The sequence below is a fragment of the Nycticebus coucang genome, chromosome 10 (genome assembly GCF_027406575.1).
Source record: "Nycticebus coucang isolate mNycCou1 chromosome 10, mNycCou1.pri, whole genome shotgun sequence".
Lineage (NCBI taxonomy): Eukaryota > Metazoa > Chordata > Mammalia > Primates > Lorisidae > Nycticebus > Nycticebus coucang.
The window spans coordinates 10328033-10352220 of NC_069789.1; the positions used below are offsets into that span (position 1 = coordinate 10328033).

The following is a 24188-nucleotide window of genomic DNA, read 5'->3' on the forward strand; positions in this document are numbered from 1 at the left end:
AAGAATTGAAAGTTGCATTCAAGGAGTTCAAAACAGCAGAGTTTCAGCAGTAGATTAAACCATGGAAAAGAATCTCAAAGCTTGAGGACAAGACTCTACAGCTAACCTCATTATTTAAAGAGGCAGAAAAGAGAGCAATGTCTTACGGAGATTTGAGACTATGCAAAGCATATAAACATATGAATTATAGGTATCCATGAAGGAGAAGAGAGCCCCCAAAACATGGAAGCACTAGTTGAAGATATTACAGGTGAAAATTTCCCAAACATCATCAGAGACTCAGACATGATTACTAGACAAATATCAAATTCCAGGAAGATTCAATTCAAATAGAGTATCTCCTAGACATATTGTAATTAACCTGTCCCAAATTAAAATGAGAGAAAATTCTACAAGCAGCTAGGTGTAAGCAGCATCTGACCTACAAGGGTAAACCCATCAGGTTAACAGCTGATTTCTCAGTGGAAACCCTACAGCCAGAAGAGAGTGGGTTATTATCTTCAATCTTCTTAAACAGAACAATTGCCAGCCTCAGATTCTGTATCCAGCAAAGCTAAATTTCATAATTGATGGAGAAATCAAATCTTTTCCTGACAAGCAAGCTTTGAGGAAATTTGTTTACTATTAGACCTGCCCTACAGGAAGTAGTCAGATGTGAACTATACACGGAACTAGCATAATAGACTCCAACCAATGTAAAACTACCTAGAAACTAAAAGTCAAAGCCTAGCTAATAGAGTGGTCCAAGTGATAAAATAGAGCTATAGTGTCTCACACAACAGGACAAACAGAAATCCACCCTACTTATTAATTCTCTCAGTAAACGTCTACCCACTGAAGAGACATAGGCTGGTTCATTCAATGAAAAAGTATAGGCCAAGTATCTGCTGTCCTCAGAAAATGCATCTAACCCCTAAGGACACATCCAGACTTAGGGTGAAGGGATGGAGAACAAAATTCCACGCAAATGGAAATCAAAAGAAAGAGGAATTGCAGTTCTCATTGCCCTTACCATTGACTTCAAAGGAACAAAACTAAAGAAAAAGATGGACATTATATACTAGTCAAGGGAACAACTCAGCAAGAAGACATATGAATCCTAAATATTTCTGCATGTAACTTAGGTGCTTCCAGATTTATAAAGCAAATTCTACTTGATTAAACGAATGATAAATGACACTACTGTAATAACTAGGGACTTCAACACACCATTGACATAACTGAACAGATCCTTCAAGCAGAAATTAAAAAAACCATAGACTTACTTGTGACTCTAGAACAAATGAGCTTAACAGACATCTATAGAACATCCACCTTAATACTACCGAATATACGTTCTTCTCATCAGCTCATGGATCTTTCTTTAAGACTGATCATTTCCTAGGGCGCAAAACAAGCCTCAGCAAACTTAAAAATAGAAATTATACCACGCATCTTTATAGACCACAATGGAATAAAATTAGAAATTAATTCTAATAGAAATGCTCATCCTGGCTCAGTGCCCATAGAACAGTGGCTACTGGGCAGCCCATACACTGAGGCTGGTGGGTTTGAACCCAGCCCAGGACAGCTAAGTAACAATGACAACTGCAACAGAAAAATAGCTGGGCATTATGGTGGGTGCCGGTAGTTTTAGCTACTTGGGCAGCTGAGGCAAGAGAATTGCTTAAGCCCAAGAGTTTGAGGTTTCTGTGAGCTGTGACACCACAGCACTCTACTGAGGGCGACGTAGACTAAAAAAAACAAAAACAAAAACAAAAAGTTCATCCCCACACAAAGTTGTGGAAACTAAACTTACTGCTGATAGCTGGGTCAAGGAGGAGATAGAGAGAGCAGAATGGTTGTCACCATGGGCTGAAGGGAGAAGAGCATGCATGGGGTATTATCATTTAATGGGCAGAATCTCAGTTTTGCAAGATGAAAAAGCTCTGGAGATTGGTTGCAAATGATGTGAATACACCTAACATTATTAAACTACATAGTTAAAAATGGTTAAAATGTGCATTGTGACACATCTAAACCAAAATAAAAACTTAATAACTTTTTTCAGAGAGCTTTACAAAATACTCCTAGAAAAAGAAATGAAGGCCAAGAAAACTTTGGAATAATGAAGAAAAGCTGGCATAGCCAGATTTCTAAATATGATATGAAATTATAATTAAAATAGTGAGGTAATAAGGCTAGAATGAACAATTGTGTATAGGCAAGAGCTTAGTATTATAAGGATGACATCACAATTTAGTGAGGAAAGGCTTACTTCAAATAATGTGCAGCCAATTATTCAACTTTAAAGTTACTGTTCTGAGGATAGAGTGCACACACCATAATACAATACAGTCCAGACAAAATGAAACAGAATTATTTTTATGTACCCCATTTCCCCTTTATAATTTCTTTGCCTTTTTTTATAGTTTAAGATTTTGGCAGTCTTCCCTTTGTATTCTTTGAGCCAACTGGTTAACATTTAAACAATAAATGCTGCTATGGAATTCAAATAATCTTACAGAGAATATGACAGTCAACAAATGGAAAGTATAAATACATCCCACCTTAAGAAAAATCCATTAAACAATTCAGCTAAAAATAGTAGGCTTTCCTCAGTATTTTAAAAGTAATTTACTCATGTCAAAAGTTCTATTTTGTTAACTTTATTCTAATCAGAAACATGGCCATGGAACTGATACCCACTACAGTATACCATTGCAGTCTGAAAAGGCTTTAGTGATCAATTGCTTGGACCCTATTAACAGCTAAGTATTTGCCAATCGTAAGTTTCCATGCTTTTTTTTTTTTTAATACTTCTAATTTTCCATTTTAAGTTGCCAGGTTAATATTTAATCCATGCCAAATCAAAGGACTGCTGAAGGGGCACAGTCTCCTGCACCCTTGTAAGGTGAATCAGTCTCATTTGTGTTCCTTGGTTACGAGGCCCCGAGAAGGAACATTTCCAGTACTTGGGCTAGATGTGAGTTTTGGGGGATATTCTCCCTCAGCTCACAGAAGCGGCCCTGCCGAAAAATGCAGGCAGTTACACCTTATGAATGCACCGGAGGGCGCAGCTGGGGACAGATCATCTGCCTGGGGCAATGGGCCATTGCACTTAATTCCTACCTCTATTTACACAATAACTTTCAGTTAGTCCTATAGGGAAGTGGGCAAACCGAACAGACAACCCAGCGCCTTTGTGGTTTATCCATTGTTGTTTATCTCCAAACAGGACATTCTTAGTTTGGAAAGGTATGTATGTACTTTGCTGCATTAATGCTGATAAGGAATCTTTACCTTTGTCTTCTTTATTCTTGGATTATTTTTATCTGATGAGTTTGGATATATAAGAAAGTGAATAAAGACAAGTGATTGCTGTTATGCCTGAGCGAGCACCAGCCATCCCTTTTAAAATCATTTCGCCTGCGGTGCTGCCTCTGTGTCATCAACTAGAAGCCCTGTGGACAGCAACAACTGCTAAGAAGGAAAACACTGAACATTTCTGGGTTTATAAAATACCTTTCATAGATATTACAGACAGAATGACTCCCCGAAACATCCATACCCTAGTTCCCAGAGGTTGTGCATATATTATGTAGCCAAGAGCCTTTGCAGATACAATTAAAATTATGGACCTTAAAATGGGGAAATTATCCTGTAATATATTGGTGGGTCCTCTTTAATTATGGGAGCCCTTAAAAGATGAGAACTTTCTCTGGCTGGAGGTAGAATAGATATGGCAGAGGGCAAGTCAGAGATTTTTTTTTTTTTGGTAGAGACAGAGTCTCACTTTACCACCTTCGGTAGAGTGCCATGATGTCACAGGACTCACAGCAACTCTAGTTCTTGGGCTTTTGCGATTCTCCTGCTTCAGCCTCCCGAGCAGCTGGGACTACAGGCGCCCGCCACAATGCCCGGCTATTTTTTGGTTGCAGTTCAGCAGGGGCTGGGTTTGAACCTGCCACCCTCGGCATATGGGGCCGGTGCCCTACTCATTGAGCCACAGGCGCTACTCAAGTCAGAGATTCTTGAAGCAAGAAATGGATTCAACTCACCATTGCTGGCTTGAAGATGAAGGACTACAAGACACGTTAAGCAGCTGTGAGAGGGTCCCAGCTGGAAGCCAACAAAGAATGGGACCTCAGACCCACAACCATAAGCAACTGAAATTATGTTAACAATTTGGATGACCTTGGAAGTAGATTTTCCCCCCACGGCCCAGCTTTTTGATTTGGGTTTGTGAGAATTGGAGCAGCCCAGCTACCTGGACGTCTGACTTACTGAAGTGTGAGATAACAAATTTAAGAGGTTTTAAACCACTAAGTTGTCCCACTCCGCAGCCCCGCGGGGAGACGCATGTGCCGCCAGCTCCATGCAGGATGGAGCAGACCGAGGTGCTGAAGCCACAGACCCTGGCTGATCTGATCTGCATCCTGCACCAGCTCTTTGCAGGAGATAAAATCAATGTAGAGGAGGTGCAAGCCGTCATGGAAGCCCACAAGAGCGACCCAGCCAAGTGGGCAGTGTACGCCAAGTCTGATCAGTACAGGTATACCAGAAATCTTGTGGACCAAAGAAATGGAAAATTTAATCTGATGATTTTATGTTGGGGTGAAGAACATGCCAGCAGTATTCACGACCACACCGACTCCCACTGCTTTCTGAAGATGCTACAGGGAAATCTAAAGGAGACGCTATTTGCCTGGCCTGACAAAAAGTCCAATGAGATGATCAAGAAGTCTGAAAGAGTATTGAGGGACAACCAGTGTACCTACATCAATGATTCCACTGGCTTACATCGAGTGGAGAACATCAGCCACACAGAACCTGCTGTGAGCCTTCACCTGTACAGTCCACCTTTTGATACGTGCCATACCTTTGATCAAAGAACAGGGCACAAAAATAAAGTTCCCATGACATTCCATAGCAAATTTGGAGTCAGAACTCCATTTACCACTTCAGGTTCACTGGAGAACAACTAAGGAACACCACATCCTGAGATTCTACTTTAAGTTCCTCTGTACATTTGCCCAGGACAGAAATACATTTGCTGTGCAGTAAAACACTTAAGTAAGCCAATACTTAGATGTACTGTCAGGCAGAAGCTAATTATAAGGCATTAAGCAAGCAGATAGTGCCCCGAGCTATTGCAGAAGAAAAATCCCATTAAAGGAAAAGGTACTGTGATTTTTTTAAGGCCAAATTAAGTTCTGTCATCAAGTAGGGTTTTTATAGCTTTTGGAAACACTTTGGTCTCTAAACTGTAATTAGCAATAAGTGAAAATAAGAAACCACAAAGATCAAATGTCTGCTTTGTTACCTGAAATATTAAATGTAGTTGTCTTTAATATCCTTTGAATGTTCTTAATATATGAAGAGATTTTTTTCAAATCCTTGGATTTTATTTTTTCAATCTTATTTCACAGATTCCTTTTCTAGAATAATAGATAGAGGAACTTTAAGGCATTTTGCCATTTGGTAATGACATGAAGAGCAGAAGATCTAGAATAGTACAGTACCCAGACCTACAGCAAACCAAATTCATGTCTGTGTCCCTTAGTCATAGTCACTGATTTTGTACTGCTATCCAAACGGCCGGATTTAATAAAACTGGATTTGAACACACACACACAAACAAAATTAAAAAAAAGAAAAAAAAACCCCACTAAAGTTTTTGGCAATTTTTAATAATAACAATAGAAAACAAACATATGGAGATGAAATTCATTCATATATGCTATCCTCCCCCCCCAAAAAAGATAATGCCATGGATAATGTAGGAGGGCGGATTTATGATTGTCCTTTTTGCTTTGCTAGACGCATGGGTCACTGTCAGGTAGTGGAAGTGGTATTGGTCCAGGAAATATACGGGTACAAGAAAATGAAGATTAGTTACTATCAACTATGCCAAAATTCAAGAACTGACCAACATTTGGGTAAGATTATCTTCCGAAGAATGACTAAGAGCCAACATCAAAAAGTAAACATATTAAAAACATTTCCTATGGGGTGGTTCATCACTATAATCCCAGCTTCCAAGGCTTTGGGAGGATCCCCTGAGGACAGGAGTTCAAGACCAGCCTGGGTACCATAACATAGCAAGACCCCCATCTCTACAAAAAAGTTAAAAATTAGCCAGGCATAGTAGTGGGAGGCTGAGGCAAGGAACCACTTGCACCCAGGAGTTCAAGGCTGTAGGAAGCTATAAGAATGTCACTCTGGCATGGGTGATAAAGCGAGACCCTGTCTCTATTTAAAAAGAAAAAAAAAAAATCTCTAGAAAGAAGTATGGAAAGTCCTCAAAGAACTAAAAGTAGACTTTCCATTTGATCCTGCAATCCCATTACTAGGTATCTACCCAAAAGAAGAAAAAGTCATTTTACCTGCTTGTATGTTTATAGCAGCCCAATTTACAATTGGAAAGATTTGGAAACAACTGAAGTACCCTTTATTTTTTATTAATTTTTTTGAGACAGAGACTCACTCTGTCACCCTTGGTAGAGGGCCATGGCATCGCAGCTCACAGAAACCTCAAACTCTTGGGCTTAAGTGATTCTCTTACCTCAGCCTCCCAAGTAGCTAGGACTACAGGTGCTCGCCACAATGCCTGGCTATTTTTTTGTTGTAGTTCTCATTGTTGTTTAGCAGGCCCAGGCTGGGTTTGAACCTGCCTGCCTTGGCATATGTGGCTGGCACCCTAACTGCTGAGCTACAGGCGCTGAGCCCCAAGTACCCTTTAATACATGAATGGTTTAATAAACTGTGGTATATGTACTGTGGAAAACTATTCAGCCATAAAAAGATGGAGGTTTTGTATCCTTTGTTACAAGCTGAATGTATTTGGAAAACATTCTCCTAAGTGAAGTATCACAAGAACGGAAAAACAAGCATTGCACGTACTCAATACTAATTTGAAATGTGTAGGTTAACAACTATGTGCTCACATAAGAGGAAAAACTCAATTAAATCCAAGAAGGGGAGAGGGATTAATCAGCACATTCCTTCCCAGCAGGAACAATGTGTGGGTGTATAGCACGCATCCTGGTAGAAGGACACAACTAAATTTAGACTTTACCTTACAAATGCAAGCAGTGTAATGTAATTGTATGCACTGTTATATTAATCAGGAAAAAAAAAATTCTCAGTCTAGACCCACAGTAATAAAAAACACATCAAAAAGTTTTGCCAAAAAAAATTTGCCTTTTCCTGTACCATTCCTATGATCTTCCCCCCTATTTGGTCACCCCATTTGAAAAATCAAACTAAAACCTAGAGACATACTAGGGGAAAAAAACAAACAGGTATTTGGTACAAAGAAGAGGATCACACAATCTTTTCATGCCATTTACATACTGGCACCTGATAAAAACTGACTGACTGAAATCCCACCCAATTTAGCAACTATTTATAGAATACTTTCTAGTGACAAGACCCATTCTAGACACTGGTGACAATATGATGAATATCGTGAACTTACAGTTTAGTGGGATGTACAGGATCATAATACATGCAGCAAATGAGACATGTAGAAAGTGAACCCAGGGCACGGAAGTTCATCCAAGCCTGATGACTAAATGCTAAGCTACAGCCAGAAGCAGCAGGAGGCTGCAGCTGATTACTGTTGGACTAGAACATTCCAGGCAGAAAACCCAGCATGTATAAAGATACCAACTAGGATATGTACTAGTATAGCCTATTTGGATAACTAAAAAATTTCATAGGGAAAACTGACTGTGTGTATTCAAGAGTGGGGAATGGACCTTGAATGGTCAAGCAGGGGTCATATCATAAAGGGATTGTACCTTATCCTGAAAGTGACTCTTAAGCAGGAAAATGACATAATCATTTAGGTTTCAGAAAGGTTACTTTGGTAACAGAATGGAAGGTGGATTAAAACAAATACCAGACATTGAAACTAGTAAAGCCGGGCGGTGCCTGTGGCTCAGTCGGTAAGGCGCCGGCACCATATACTGAGGGTGGCGGGTTCAAACCCGGCCCTCGCCAAACTGCAACCAAAAAATAGCCGGGCGTTGTTGCAGGCGCCTGTAGTCGAGGCTGAGGCAAGAGAATCGCTTAAGCCCGTGAGTTGGAGGTTGCTGTGAGCTGTGTGACGCCACGGCACTCTACCGAGGGCCATAAAGTAAGACTCTGTCCCTACAAAAGAAAAAAAAAAAAGAAACTAGTAAAGCCAATAATACATTTTTAAACAGAGACGATGAAGGCTTGAACTTGAGAAGCATCAGTTAAAATGGAGATAAAGTGACCTATTTAAAGAATATTCATAAAGTACTCTCTGCATTCCTTACCTACGATTCATCATCAGGGCTAGAAACACCAGATACCCATTTACTCAGCTTTATCACAGTTATAGGAGTCAATTCTGGATAATCTTTTGGGGAAGGGGCATGGCTTTGACAAGCTCTTCTTTTCTGTTAAAAGGAGAGAGGTACATGTAGAGAAAGCCCCCATTCTCTTCTTTGTTCACATTCTGCTGTTTGGTAACAGGGCAGTCACTTTATAGCTGAGGGGACAAACCAAGGGCAAAAGCCAACATGCTGAGGATGGCAGAGTAGAAGGATGGAAAATCTTCATTCTTGATGTGACTGAACTGCTGAATTAATCCAGGACCTATTTATCCCGTAAGATGAGTATCCTTCCAGGTTAAGCTGCTGATTGTCGAGCTGTCACTTTCAGACAGAATCAACCAATCTAAAGCAAAGAGATAGGGCCTGGTGACTGTATGAAAGGCTTGGAAAAAAGAGGAATTTAAGTTTACTCCTAGGTTTCTTATGGGGAAACTAAGTAGAAAAAAGTGCTAGTAAATCAAGAAAATTACAATAAAGGTGGCAGTTTTTTAGGGGTGGCATGGGATGAGAGAGAAGAATGTGAAATGTAGAAAGAAAAGGAGGAAAAGAAGTTTGTTCCTGGACGTGTTGATTTAAAGATACTATGGAATCACTTAGGTCAGTGGTTCTCAAGCTTCCTAACGCTGCGACCCTTTAATACAGGGTCACCACAACATGGGGAACTGTACTAAAGGGTCATGGCAGTAGGAAGGTTGAGAATCACTGATTTAGGTGAAGCAACATGCGAGCCTGAACCTTGTTTAAAACATCTGAATTAGATTTACTGATGAATGAGAAACCAGCTTTATCACACGCCATAACATTTGTGGAGATAGGTGGTTCAAAAGAATGAAGTCCAGATGAAAGAGTCCTTATTTGAAGGACTAGAAGTATTTCTTTTCTAGTCTTAAACTCTGAAGATGGGCTAGGTACCATGGCTCAGGCCAGTAATCCCAGCACTTTGGGAGGCCAAGGTGGGAGGACTGCTTGAAATCAAGAGTTCAAGACCAGCCTCGGCAATACAGCGGGTCTTTCTCTCTCTACAAAAATCAAACAAAAGAAAACAAAAAGCCAAACCTCTGACAATGTATAGATAACTAAAAATAGGAAGAAATGGGTGGTGCCTGTGGCTCAGGGAGTAGGGCACTGGCCCCATGTACTGGAGGTGGTGGGTTCAAACCCGGCCCCAGCCAAAAACTGCAAAAAAAAAAAAAAAAGGAAGAAATTTGTTTATGGAATGAATTTACAAACATTAATACTTACATATTTTTATTTTATAAAAATTTATTAGTAGCCAAGATAATGAAAAGCACAAAATCTGAAATCTATGAAACATGAAGATTGCTACAGCTACTACACCAGAGATTTGTCTCACCATTAGAAACTAATCTGTTTCCTGCTTTGCTATGGGTATGCCAGTAAATTAGGAATACATGAACAGCTTCTTTTTTAAGACTCAGAAAGTAACTCTTAACATATGTTTTATTGGTGAAAGAGTACCCCAACATACAAAGAGAAACATAATCACTGAGAAGACAGCAAGCAGTAATTCAGAAGCACCATGCACAATTAAATAATCTTTTGAGGATTATACTATTCCTCCATAAGAAAGAAGTTAATATAGGTGACCCCCATACAATTACAGTAAAACCTCTATAAGTTGACCACCCAAGGGACTGTAACAAACCGGTCAACATATAGAGGTGGTCAACACAAGGAACTAGGCCTGTTATACTGATACATACAAGTACTTCACTTTCTTATACAACATTTATTAGAGAATATCATATGAAATCATATATAATCAAAACAGTAAAATCATAGACAGTATCATATAAAATCAATACAATTACTGTTTTCTCATGGTTTAATTATTCTTTCTGAAGAAAGAGTCGATCTTGACCTGTCTCTTATTACAAATGTAAGTGCAGAAAGCATTCTCAACACTGGCCACACCACTCAGCATACCTGGGCATTTTTCTGCAGCAAATGACTTCAACTGCATTATCAGATGCCTGACATCCTCTTCCTTCGGAGTCTCTTCCACAACTTCTGCTGAAACGTCATTGGATTCACCACACAAGACTTTCTGGGAGATCTTGTTTCGTAGTTTAAATTTTTCAAGCCAACCACTTGATGCTTGGAAATCTGCCACCCCGAATTCCTGTGCGAATTTCTTTGCCACTTCTCGAATCATCGGTCCAGAGATCCGGGCATTAACTGCCCTCATTTGTTTGAACCAGCTTAATGTGGCTTGATTGACTTCATCCAGGGAAGTTTTCCTCTTTTTCCGCTGTGGGTCTCCACTGTCTTTACTGTATTTCTCTAAGTACTCATGTTTACGTTTTTGGATGTTGCTAACTGTGGTCTTGCTAACACCAAAATGTTCTGCTGTCTTTCTCTGGCTGCTGCTTTCTAGAAAATGTAAAAGATCGACCTTTTCCTTTAATGTCAGCTCTTTGAGTTCTTTCCTTTGCGCCATTATGTCTCAATTAAATATAAAATTTTTCAGTCATTGCAGGATGTACCAGGCCTTCACATAGAAAAATCTTTCCCAACACATGATAAACAATAGGACATTAGGTCTGATTTAACATACAGTAATAATATGACGTGAAAAAAGAACTTATACTAAAGAAAAAATAATACAACTAATGAGCAAAGTTCACAGTTTCTACCTCTTGGTGTAGAGTGAACCGAACTGGTCAAGTTATAGAGGGTAAATTAATATTGTATGTTACATCGTCCAAGTAGTCAAGATACGACTTACAGAGGTGGTCTTCCATTGAGTTCATGTGGTACATGTCCAGTCTACGAACATTACATCAACTGAAGGAGATGGTCAATGTAGGGAGGTGGTCAACTATACTGTATTTTCATATATGCAGCAGATTTATGGAAGAAAAGGAATGAACCACAGCAGCCCAACCTAGTGAATAGGAAAAATACAGTCAGAAGTGACAATCTGACAAAGAGGCACAAGGATGCACAGCAAGAGGTCCCTATTAACAGTGATTATTACAGCAAACTGAAGGTTGACTCTCCTGTTTACAAAGTTTGAACCAGCCAGCTGATACTAAACCTGTATAGATGACAGCAATTCTCATCAAAGGCATCTAAGATGAAAAAAAAGTATTACCAAAGAAAAAAGGAATTCATTCTTGGCATCAAGCAAAAATGTTTTAGGAACCAAAACTGACTTGAGAAAAATGAGTATAACAGACAAAAAATTGTATCGCAACCCACTGGTCTTCAGTCTAAAACGTAACTCTCTGTTCCCCTCCATGAAAATGTTTCCCAAGTTCACAGTCTCCTAGGCCCTTCACTCAAGTCCATGACTAACCTGACAAAGTTCTGATCAAACTTTCCGTTTTGCCTCCTTCATGCATCTTACACTCTAGTTATACCAGGACACAACCTGTGCTTTCCTACTCTTGCCGTTTTGTTCCCTGCCCTTGTAGATACTACCAATCCTTCAAGTTTTCCACCTTTTATTTTTCAGTGTTCCCTGACCCTAGTTAACCACATATTCTTTTACATCCTTTTCTGCTCTTATCAAAACTACACTATTCTGTCTTATAAACGGAATTATACTGTTATTACATACACTCTTATACTATTATTACTGTTATTACTCTCCTAAAAAATTTTTAAATTCCTTAAAGAAGAAAGGACAGCCAACTCATTCTTAAGGCTTCTACAGGGTCAAAGTTAAATAAGTAATGGTAGATTGCTGAATTTGTGACATAATGATAGACCAAAAGCTTTCAAAAGAACACACAATCCTTAATCGAAGACCGGAAAGGGAAAAAAAAAACAATGCCACATACAAAACAAAGTTTATTGGAAGTCTAATAATTCAACTATTTACCATTCTGATAACCACTCTTATGTTTCATCGCCTGTTGACAAAAAAAAAAAAAAAAAGCAATACATAAAAACAAATGCAGCTATTATTCAGTAGAGAAGATAGCAAATCAGATTGTGGTCTAGAAATTCTAGATCCTACTTTTAGTTGTGTGGGCAAGTCACTTACCCTTTTCTCTGCTTGCTTCCTCTGTAACTTCCTACTTTACACCAGTGATATGAAGAATACGATCTTTGTTAATTTCTTAATATTTTAATAAAATGTTCAGAACATTCCTCCTTTAAAAAATACTGGTTTGAATATTATCTCTAGCCTGTACCAGTTTACCACAATTAGCGATGTATTTTCTGATTTATAAATAACAAAGAATGCATTTCCTTATATAAAACAAACTTCTCTTCCTCTAACCTCATGTATTTCTTTTAGGCTCTGACCCCGCGGCCTCCGACACTGCATACTCCTAATTTCTAAACGGAGGTTTCTAAAGGGGTTTAATAATCTGCTGCTGGAAGAAAAGGCACACTTCACAAGAGCAGTACATATCCCATGATGGCTTGTAATTGTCCATATAAATAAAAAAAAAAAAAGCAAATTCAGATGGTGGGGGCACAGACAAAGGAAAAAGGCAATAAAAAGCCTTGAAAAATAAAGGGGTCCAGTTGAACACACAAATTAAATCTGGAGAATTTTTTCTTGACATAGGACAAAGACCTTCAAAAGTTCTGTGCATTTCCAGGATTATTCTTAAGATTATTCTAACTTTTTCTATCATGCTTCGCTTTTCTCAGGATGTTAAACCATCTCCTTTTAACTCCGAGCTCACATTAAAACTCAAAGAATGAGTCACTTCAAATCTCAGGTGGACCCAATACCTTCCCGTATAGAGAAGACTCCGGCAGGAAGCGAGCTGTACGTCCGGCAGCAGAGGAGCTGGGAGCCAGGACCGTCGGGACCGGGGCGGTGGGGCAGCCCGGGTGGGAGCTGGGGCGTCGGAAACGCCACTGAAGCTTTGCGGAAAGGACACTGCCAGCCGCCGCGGGGTCGGGCCCAGAGCCGGGGTGCGGGCCCAGCCGACGGCGCGGGAGAGGAACCCCGACCAAAGCCCTGGGGCCGAGCAGGCAGCCAGAGCGAGAGAGAGCATCGACGGAGGAGAGGATTAAGGAAGAACAGTCCTCCCTCCTCCCGCCTCCCCCAAGAGAACTAAGCTGCGGGCGGAGACGCCAGGCAGGAAGCGCCGGGCCGGGGTCCGACCTCGGGCGCGAGAGGAAGCGGCCGGAGCCGCACTCACCATGTCGTACACGTTGAGCACCACTAACTGGTTAGCCCCCATCCTCCTCCCCGCGGCCGCCGCCTCGTCCTCCAGCCGCTCCGTCTCCGCGGGGCCCGAGGCCGCTGTCGCCCCCGCCGGCGCTTCGGGGGCCTGAGCCGGGCACTACGCGCACAGCCCGGCCCGCGGCGGCCGGGGCGGAAGCATCGGGCAGCCGGGCAGCTCCGAGGCGCCGCCGACCGGGGACTCTGCGCGGACGGGGCCGGACCCGCGGAGGCCCGCTCCGGCTCAGGCGCCTCCTCTCGGCGGCAGACACGTGGGGAAAGGCGGGGCCTGAGCCGGGGGCGGGCGCCGGGCGCCCCGGGGGCGGGGCCGGCCCAGCTCCGGGGCTGAGCCCGCCTGCGCGCCGCGTCTCGGCCGCCTCACCTCGGGACCTAAAATGGCGGCAGTCTCGGCGCCTCTACACCTGGAAGAGCGGGTTCCTCTTAAGACTACAATTCCCAGCATGCAGTGAGGCCAACTAGACGTGCAGAGGTGGAGTCCCCACGACGCAACCCTCCACTACAGCTCCCAGCATGCTGCGGGGGTCCGGCCCTATCGGACTAGGTCTCTCCGGGGAACTCCAGTTCCCAGCATGCACTTCTTCGCACCTGCCGGCTGACCCCGGGTTGTTCGCCTGGGCGGGTGGCCAAGTTTACCCTGAACCCCTTTCATTGCTGGTGCTGCTGCTGTTACTTTATGTCGCGTTGAGCCGACGAAGCCAACGAAATGTGACAAGAGACCAAAGTGATGATCCTAAGTCTTCCCAACTCCTTGGGTTTTTTCCTCCTCCCCAAAGGGAAAGGTGGGGAAATAGAGGAAGGCGAGTTATTGGCGTGGGATGCGTTGTAACAGGCATTGTATCATAGATCAGCACAACCCGAGGACCTAGTATGTGCTTTTTGCATTAATTCAACGCATATTTATGTTGTGCCTGTTATATGTCAGGAAATGATGTATATAGACCCTGGGCTGTTGCAACTACCACAAGCTTAATGGCTTAAAATAACACAAATTTATTATCTTGTGGTTCTGGGTATCAGAAGTCCAAAAATGTCCTGCAGCTAAAAATCAAAACGACACTGTTTCCTCTGTAGGCTCTCGGAGAGGATCTGCTTCCTTGCTTTTTCTGGCTTGGAAGCTGCCTTCATTTCTTGACTTATGGCCATATCACTGCAACCTCTGTTTCCATCACACCTGTACTTTTCTTTTCCTCATTTCCTTCCTTTTCTCCTACTTTCCTTCTCTCTTTCTCTCTCCCTTCTTTCTCAGTTCCTTCCTCTCTTTCTTTCCCTCTCTCTCTTTCTTGTTCTCTCTTCTGTTTCTTTTTTCCTGTCTTCTATTCTTTTATTTCTTTCTATATGGAGAGTTTATTTGGGCCAAGATTGAGGTTTGCAGCCTGGAACACACTTCCAAGTTGCCTTAAGGAGTGTTCCCATCATATCTTTTCTGACTCTCTGCTTTTCCTTCTCTCTTATAGAGAGCCCTGTGATTAGATTGGACCCACGTGGACAATCTAGGATACTCTCCCCACCTAAAGATCTTTAATTTAATCACATCTGCTAAGTCATTTCTTCCTGTGAAAGGCAACACTCACAGGTTCTGGGGATCATGCTGTGAACATTTATGGAAGGGCTGCTGGTATTCTGCCTATCACACAGGCTGTCCCACAGTCACTTTGAATTTAGCAGGTATAAAATGGAATTCATCATCTGATGATGAAATGAGGCAAATTTAATTCAGGCATGGATCCATCAATAATGAACCATCCATCATTCATTCACTGAAGAAGTATGAAGTATCTTTTGTCAGCCTCTGTGTATCATTAGTTTGACTGTGATAGAACAGACATGATTCCAACCCTCACAAAAAATCCAGTGAAATACAGAAAAAGTATAAATATATATTCACTCATAATTTTACAACTTGAGGGAGACAAGTGGTGGTAGAACATAACAGGAAGACTTCTTTGAAGTGGTTCTCAGGAGACAGATTAGCAAAGAATTTAAGATCAAGAATTGCAAACTGGGTTTTGGAAGCCTATAAAAAGACAAAGAGCACACGGAAGCATCAGAGACCCAGAAGTGGGGAACAAAGGAAAGAGGTTGGAACTTCAACATTTCTGAAGGTTGGAGGAGGACCCTGTTGAGCTGGAATTCAAAACTCTGAAGGGGGAACTACTGATGTTTTGAAGCGCCACGATGACAATGATGCTGGTCCTGAGAAGTTTTAAAAACTTCAAGCTAGAGGCTGCACCCATAGCTCAGTGGATAGGGTGCCAGCCACATATCCCCAGGCTGGCGTGTTACCTCAATGTAACTTCAAGCGCCATTGATTTATGCTTGAAGAAACTTTCTCAGAGTCCATATAAAGGGATGTTTCTTTGAAGACCCTCCAAAGTGATTAGAAAGCTAGGCCCTGAAAGCAGAGTCTGGCTGTCTCTGGAATTTTCTGGAAGGGACCTGGGGAGCAGAAAATCAAGATAAGTTAGTGTGCAGCTCTGTAAAAGGTCACACCTGCTCCCGGCAGCTGAATAGTTCAATAAATGTTATGGTTTCTTTGTACTTTTATCATAAAGACCCTTTATAACCAGCTGGTTTTATTATTAGAATGTGTACATGTGTGTAAGTGCAAAACTTTGCATTGTTAAAGTACATAAGCTTATAAGAAATGAACTGAGGTTGCTACATGCCTGAGCGAGCTGTAGTCCTCTGCTTCTCTGCACATTCTGACTGCTGGTTTTATCTCCACAACTCCTGCCCGAGCACTTCTAGCAACACTGGCGGGTTCGAACACGACTCAGGCCAGCTAAACAACAAAGACAACTGCAACAACAACAACAACAAAAACAATAGCCAGTGTTGTGGCAGGCACCTGTAGCCCTAGCTACTTGGGAGGCTGAGGCAAGAGAATCACTTAAGCCCAAGAGTTTGAGGTTGCTGTGAGCTATGATGCCACAGCACTATACTGAGGGTGACATAGTGAGACTCTGTCTCAAAACAAAACAAAAACAAAAACTTCAAGCTAGAAATAAACTCCTGCTGCTGAGGTCAAGTGCTGCTGCTGGGGTGCAGAAACCTGGCCACATTCATGCTGACAGAAGGGCAGGAACCCCGAAGTCCCCACTCTGCCTCCTGCCTCCAGTTGCCTACCAGTACTCCTTACTATGTTTCAGAACATGGAAAGGTGGTTTGAAACTGAGAGACAGTAGCTTTGACTAAAACTCCCACGGTCACAAATTACTTCTTAGGTAACCTGGAGGGAGATGTAAGCTGCCCAAACCAATACAAAGGAAAATTAATTTTACAGCTTATGGCTACCTGTGTTATAGAGATGAACTGTGACTTATTTATTGCTGTGACCAAACTACCACAAAATGTAGCAGCTTAAAACATTTCATAGCTCCTGAGGGTTGGGAACCCCAGAGCAGATCAAGTGAGCGTTTCTGGCTCCGTCTCTCCTGGCACCCCAGTCATCTGATGGCTCCACTGGGGCTGTGGATCCGTCCGTTTCCAGGTGCACTGCTCACATGACCGGTGGCAGCAGGCTTTGGTTGATCAGCACCTGAGGCCTCTCTGTAGAGCTGCTCATGACATGGCAGGTGCTTCTCCCAGAGAAAATGACCCCAAACAGGGTGGGAGAGTGAGCAAGAAGAAAGGCACAGTGTCTTAGGACCTGATCTCAGATGTGACCTTCCATCACTTCTGCCACATTCTGTTGGTCACACTGACAAACTCTGGTATGGTATCAGGGGACACTATGTAAGGGTGTGGATATCAGGAGTCAGGGGGCATTGGAACCCATTCTGAAAGCTGGCGAGCACAGATGGCTATGTGAAACTCTGTCACTTCCAACTGTGATGGCAGCCAGAGCAAAGAATGGTTCATGGATTCCAGAATACTGCTGGTCTCCTCTATGCCGTTATTAGAAATGTTTGGGGGTCATCCTCAGTTCCCCTCCCGCTGCCCCTGTCCTACCCTCTGTGAGATCATTGTTACTGGTTGACTACACTGACTCCTTCAGTCTGATATGTAATCCAATCCAGTGTTGGAAGGTGAGCATGCAGATGATTCAATGGATGCTGAAATGGCCCATTTTCCATTTCAAGATTGCCAGCTCCCTGAGAAGATAGCATAGTTGCATAATTCAGGGTATGATGGTGCTCTTTGTCTTAGATGTCTTTAGTTACAAAGTGACTTTTTAGGCCATTGGTGATTGTTCCAGTTTGCTCAGATGGGAGTGAAGTTTGATGGGCTAGATCTCTGGCAACAGTTGCTCAGGGAGGCGGGGCACTATTCCTGTGTGTGGAGCAGGTGACTGCTTCAGGCAAGGCATGTAACTTTCCCTTGCTAGGAGGTAAAGGCTCAACAGAGTTCACTTGTCAGTTCTGTGCTCTCTTGACTTCAGGAAGATTACTCCACATTCGTGACAAGATGGAGATCATCCTTGTTGAAATTTGGGCAATCGGCTGCCCTGGTAGCTTTTTTTTTTTTTTTTTGTAGAAACAGAGTCTCACTTTACTGCCCTTGGTAGAGTGCCGTGGCGTCACACAGCTCACAGCAACCTCTAGCTCTTGGGCTTAGGCAATTCTCTTGCCTCAGCGTCCCTAGCAGCTGGGACTACAGGCACCCGCCACAACGCCCGGCTATTTTTTTGTTGCAGTTTGGCCAGGGCTGGGTTTGAACCTGCTACCCTCGGTATATGGGGCTGGCGCCCTGCTCACTGAGCCACAGGCGCCGCCCTGCCCTGTAGCTTTTAAATTTGTACAGCATGACCTGTGGGTACAGTATGACCTGGGGCCCACAACAGCACTATATCCTAGATAGCTTGATCAGACCAGACATGAACTTAGTTTGCTGTTTTGGTTATGTAAATGAAGAGTTCTATTTGGAAATTACATAGGATAGGCAGGTGACTAAACATTGTTGTCCATTTGAATGTGAATGATTTCTGATTCTCTTTTCTCACTGGGTTGGAAAAGAATACATTTGCCAAGTCTACAGCTGTGGGCCATATACCCAAGGTCTGATTAATCTGCTCTATCAGTGATGCCACATCTGGTATCTCAGCTGCAATGGGTGCTACTACATGGTTAAATCTACGGGAGTTGGCAGTCATTCTCTGGGATCTGTTTATTTTCTGTAGGAGATTAAACAAAGATAAAGCAATGACCACCAACCTCACATCTTTCAGTCTTTAAAAGTGGCACTAACCTCTCCTACCCTCTCACCCCTTGGAATATACCAATTTTTTCACCTAGGTGGGGTTCGTGTAGGGGGTAGTTTCAGAGATTTCCATTTGGCCTTCCCTATTATGACTCTTTGACTTCGCAGACTGAGGACCCAGTGTGGGCTTTATTTCCACTGCCAAATATACCAGTCCCAATTATGTACTTGGGGACCGGGGAAAGGACGCCTAGTGGGTGGAGTCTCTGTGGCTCACTCTAAAGGGAGAGCTCAATGACACTTTGGGTCTCTGGGTATCAATGTCAACTCAGACCTGTTTGTAATGGTTTCCAAAATGTCTTTTTATTTCTTTTCTCCCAGTACTATCATCTAAGTAAATGGCCATAGATCCCTGGCTGAATTACCACAGTATATACTTGCCGCAGTATCCTTGCAGGAGCCTTCTTCCTAGAGACCTGGCCATCTTGTCAGCCAGTGGGGTCTGGATCTGAAAATTTACTTAGGTCTGTGGACTGGGAAAGGGGCTATGATCTTTATTGAAAGGATTGCCCTCAGCCTCCTCTTCCATTCTTGTTCATCACTGTTATTATTATAGATGTTAATCAACAGCTTTGTTGGCTGGCTAACAGTTTTGCTGCTATCACCATGTTCTATTAACTTTCTCCATAACTCCCAGCAGGTCAAGCCCTCTTGGCTGCTCCTTGGTAATGTGGGCTTCTGGCTTCTGGAAGCGAAGTGTCTCTTATATACAGGCCTCTCTTACTTGAGGTCTCATCCTTCCCATGGATGTTAAGGAGCCAGCTCTGTGACTGTCGTCCCTAACCTGCAGAGGAGAGTCACCACTGAATGTTTTAGTGATGTTGGGATCGCTCTCATTAGGGTTCTTGGAGAATGATGTGGCATCTTGACCTTTTCATGGGACATAATAATCCTCCAGTAGGTCTTCTGGTCTCATATAATGTGTCCTTTCCAGTCCACCCTCCTCAATGAGCTGTTACAACCTTCCCCTACCCACTTCTGGGACACTCAGGCTTTTTCTACTTGACTGAGAGTTGGTTGCTTTGTGCCGTCTTCTGAGAGCCCCTCCAGCTGTGAGTTTGCCCCATTCCCTGGGGTCTTTGCTAGGGTGTTTGTTAAATCCCAGGTCCTGAGAAATGCCCCCAAGTCAGTGAATTCTTGCTTATCCAGTTTTAAAGAACCCACAGATTTCCTACGTATTTCCCTGGCTCCTACCCTCATGTACAGACTAGTGTATGTAAATTCTTCCATCCCTTATTGGGCACCGCTGTCTTCAGCTGGTTTTTGCTGGGATTTAACCCTAGTTTTCAGCCTAGCACACCACAAGAAGTAGGAGTGGGGTGCCTGCTACCCTGTGAGGGAGAGGCTCCTGCAGCATCTTGAAGCACAGAAGAAGGGCTAAGCCTTAGTGGGGAGCAGGGGTCAATTCTGCATGCCCAGAGGGTGGGTGTGGCAGGGGTGTGGGTTGTAGAGACATCTTCATAGGCATCCATCTAGATGTTCCTGTCAGTCACAGTCTTTAGGGGAGAAGGTTTTCCCCACCAGGTCCTCCACCTTCTGACTTGCAGTGGCTGTGTTCCTGCACTTCTGGAGCCCTGTGACTCCCAGCTCTCCAGTCTACTGGTCATTTGTGCCTGCCCTTCCCTGACTGGTGATGATGATCTCTTTGTAAGCTCCCATTGAGATACTCTGCTTCTTATACTCAACGATTAGCTGCAATGACTCTCTGTCTCTCACTAACCTTCTGCAGGTCTTCTACATAACAGTGACCAGCCAACTTCACAGCGTTATCCCTATGTTTTTCAAAAGGCTGCACCCATAAATTCCCCTCCACCAGAACATTTTCCCAGGTCACTACCAACAGAAACGTTAGCAAGTGCAGTACTACCTAGAGCCAGGGACTATGGGTGCCCCACATAGCCTTCAGGTGGCTTCCTCTCTGCCTCCTGGGTTCTGGGTGAGTCAGTTCTGATTTTTCAGACCACGCACATTACCATTTGTGTTAATCCAGGTCCTCTGATAAATAGTCACTAACATGCGGTTAAATGTGCAAAGATTATATTAGGGGAAATGCTTGCGTGAAAAGAAATGGAAACTGCGGAAAATTAGGAGTCATCAGATGGAGCAGTTGGATTGAGATTGGGTAGAGGAGTCCTAAACTACTATGCAATCTACAGAAGGTTTAGTAAAGCCTTCGAGATTCCTTGAGCCAGGCTTTTAGGAGTCCTAAAAGTCCTGTCTATCAGCACGAGGTCTGCCTGAGTGTTCCCACTGCCCTGGGTCACAGGTAGGGAGCAGCCCGAGGTGGCATGGGCTTGGTGCAAATGTGGTAATGAATTTCAGAGGGCAGCTGCTGATGTCCGAAGTGCTTCCACAAACCACTGATCTTCCTACACCTGCCTATGAACTCTGACTTCCTTCCTGTAACAATGGTTGAAATGTTCAACTCTTAGTTTTAGCATGGGATCTCAGCCTCTCTTGCCTGCTCAAGGATTTTCATCCAGCACTAACACCTTTGCTGTGTCATTAATTCCTCCTAGTTACTGAATTATTTCCACTTGCACCCACTAGCATCTTCCTGACCTCACCTGTGCCTCCTTACCATGGAAAAGAGAGGGAGTGTCTTGAAACAGTTTTCTGTACTTGTTTTCACCTCTTCATTTCCCATTCTTTAGTTCACCGTGAAAAGAGTTTTTAATGAGTTATTAAACCATGTAAGCTCAATGTGATAGGAAACAATAGCAAGAAAACAGATATCATCTGGAATCATCTGGTGACTATCATCCTTTCAGTCTTCTTCATGTGCAGACACATGGTTTACATAACGAGAAAACTTTACCCGCTGCTCTTCCATGCTCTTTGTCTACATCCTCCTCTCTCTGTATCTCCTGAGACGGCCCCACTCCGCCTTCTGCTCTGTGCACACACATGCTTGCACACCTGTTGTCATGCAGAGAACATTTGTTTATATAAAAACAGGATCACACCATAGATACTTCTCTGCAGCCTGCTGTTCTCATCTAACAAAACCCTGTGGAAAATCTTCTAAATCAACTAGTACAGATTATGTGATCAATGTACAAATTTTTATTCATTTTTTATACACTGTTAATAGGCATTAACTCTATTTCTAGAGTTTCCCCACTGCAACTAACGATGACATCCTATACCTATCCATAGGCACGCACAAACACAAATATCCTGACATATTGGTCCTCCCCTTCCCACCCTATGAATAGATTCCTAACTTGGGTTTTGGGGTCCAAGAGAATGTGTATTTTATTGATTGATTGATTGTAGAGACAAGGCCTCACTATGTTGCCTGGGGTGATCTCAAATTCCTAGCTTCAGGTCAACCTCCTACCTCAACCTCCGAAAGTGCTAAAATTAGGCGTGTGAGCCGCTGCACCTGGCCAATAATATGTATTTCTAATTTTAATAGCTTTTGCCAGATTGTTTTCCAAAAATGCTGTAACATTTCACATTTCTTTCAGAAATACAAGAGAATTTCCTTCCCATCCTGACCCCCATTCTTTCTGGAGAGTATTATCCTGATAAATTTTTACCATCAGGTGAACCGTGCAAGCTGATTGTAACATTGTAACCTTGCTTTGTATCTTTCCCATTGTCCTTGAGGTTGGTATCCTTAGTAGAAAATCACCTGATTCTAAAGCCAGTCTACCTGAGTTTGAATTCCAACCTCATCACCAACTAGTTATGTGCCCTTAGAAAAATTATTTACCCTTATGTGCCAGTTTCCTCATCTCTATAATGGGATAATAATAGTTCCCATCTCAAAGGGTTGTTGAGGAGGATTAGTTATGAGAATAGTTTCTAGCATGTAGTAAACACTAAAAAACCACTCGTTTTAAATACGTTTATTGGCTGTTTGGACATGCTCTTCTGTGTAACGACTATATTCTTTGCTCATTTTCTGTTGGATGGTTTGTCTTTCTTCCCTCCACCAAGCTTCAGATCTTATTTCACCTCTTTCATTAAATATTTTAAAGTTTTATTTATGTAGGTCATGTACTTTTCATATTGAATTTATATAATGTCACTGCAATGAGTAAATTTTCATTATTTCTATTACTAATTGATCATAACTATTATAAAGATATTTTTAAATATCTGTTTGATAGTGAGCCAAACAATTTTTTTACTTGTATAATATTATTTAAAGAGAGGATCTTATTTATTTTTACCCAATGTTTATGATGGTTATTTTATTTTTCTCTTTTGAATGCTAGAACTTTCAGAATAATGGTGAACTGCAGATCCACCTGTCTTGCTCTTGATTTTAGTAAGATAAGAAATGATTTGTGGGGTGGCACCTATGGCTCAAGGAGTAGGGTGCCGGCCGCATATAGTGGGGGGTGGTGGGTTCAAGCCCGGCCCTGGCCAAAACTGCAAATAAATAAATAAATAAAATACATGCATTAAAAAAAAGAAGAAATGATTTGTGGACAATAACTTTAGTCTGTGCCCATGGGATTCCATCTTGCCTGTAATCTTCCATTTTTGATTGCCTGTGCGTGGATTTTCAGACTTATTTAGCCTGTTATATGATCACATAAGCCAATTCTTTTAAAATAGATCACTTTAGAGGTGATGGTTATGTTAACCAGTTTAATGAAAGCTTTCCATATCAAACCAGCATGTTGTACCCCATAAATGCATTAATGTACAAAGTTATGATTTAATAATAAAAAAAACTATTTGGGTGATGGTCACACTTATAACCCTGAATAAAGCATTATAAAAGTTAAAAAAAAATAAGTCACTTCAGGTGTACACATGCATGCGCGCGTGCACACACACACCTCTTCCTGTGGTTCTGCTTTTCTGGTTGAATTCTGATGCAAATACTAATTGTTTAGAAAGCTGTAATATTATTTGGACCAATTAAAGATAGTATTTTGAACATCAAAATCAAATTTTAAAACTTCAAAAATTAAAATTTGGAATATCAGCTACTCATTTTCAACGTAAGTCTTATATTTTATACATGAATCTACTACTAGAAAATCTTATGAAATCTGTTTAAAACAAATTATTTAAATCCATACTTTTATTAAGTCCTTTCTACATAAATTAACTATATCCATATAAAGTTTCATATGAAGAGTTTTGTGTAAAATAATAATATTTGACACATTTATACATTTTCAAAAATTTATTTTCATTCTTAGGAGAGATTGTAATAGCCAGATTTAGTTTTTTTTTTTTTTTAATGTTATATAAGAATATATAGTGTCTTTAAAATGAATGCAAATATATTAAGAATTAATTTACTAACACAATATATGTGAAAACATTTCTATTTTGGGATAATTTAAAAACATTTTTCAGACCTTGACTTATATTTAGTATTTCTTGGTCAAACACATGCCCTCACTGTAAGTATACATACACACTCCTTCTACATGCATGTATCCATAAAAAAAAAACAAAACAAAAAGAAAAACACTTCGGTATTC

The 24188-nt window shown here is 41.9% G+C and overlaps 2 protein-coding genes across 2 annotated transcripts; one reads left to right on the plus strand and one right to left on the minus strand.

The window, feature by feature from the left end:
- Positions 1-4364: 4364 nt before the first annotated feature.
- Positions 4365-5382, plus strand: LOC128595850 (cysteine dioxygenase type 1-like). Its single transcript, XM_053604904.1, has one exon. The coding sequence runs from the start codon at positions 4365-4367 to the stop codon at positions 4965-4967; it is 603 nt and encodes a 200-aa protein (XP_053460879.1). The 3' UTR covers positions 4968-5382.
- Positions 5383-9610: 4228 nt separating this feature from the next.
- On the minus strand, positions 9611-13729 carry LOC128595849 (tigger transposable element-derived protein 4-like). Its single transcript, XM_053604903.1, has 2 exons — positions 13487-13729; positions 9611-11259 (listed from the first exon to the last, which is right to left on the minus strand). The coding sequence occupies exon 2, from the start codon at positions 10810-10812 to the stop codon at positions 10198-10200; it is 615 nt and encodes a 204-aa protein (XP_053460878.1). The 5' UTR covers positions 10813-11259; positions 13487-13729; the 3' UTR covers positions 9611-10197.
- Positions 13730-24188: the final 10459 nt, after the last annotated feature.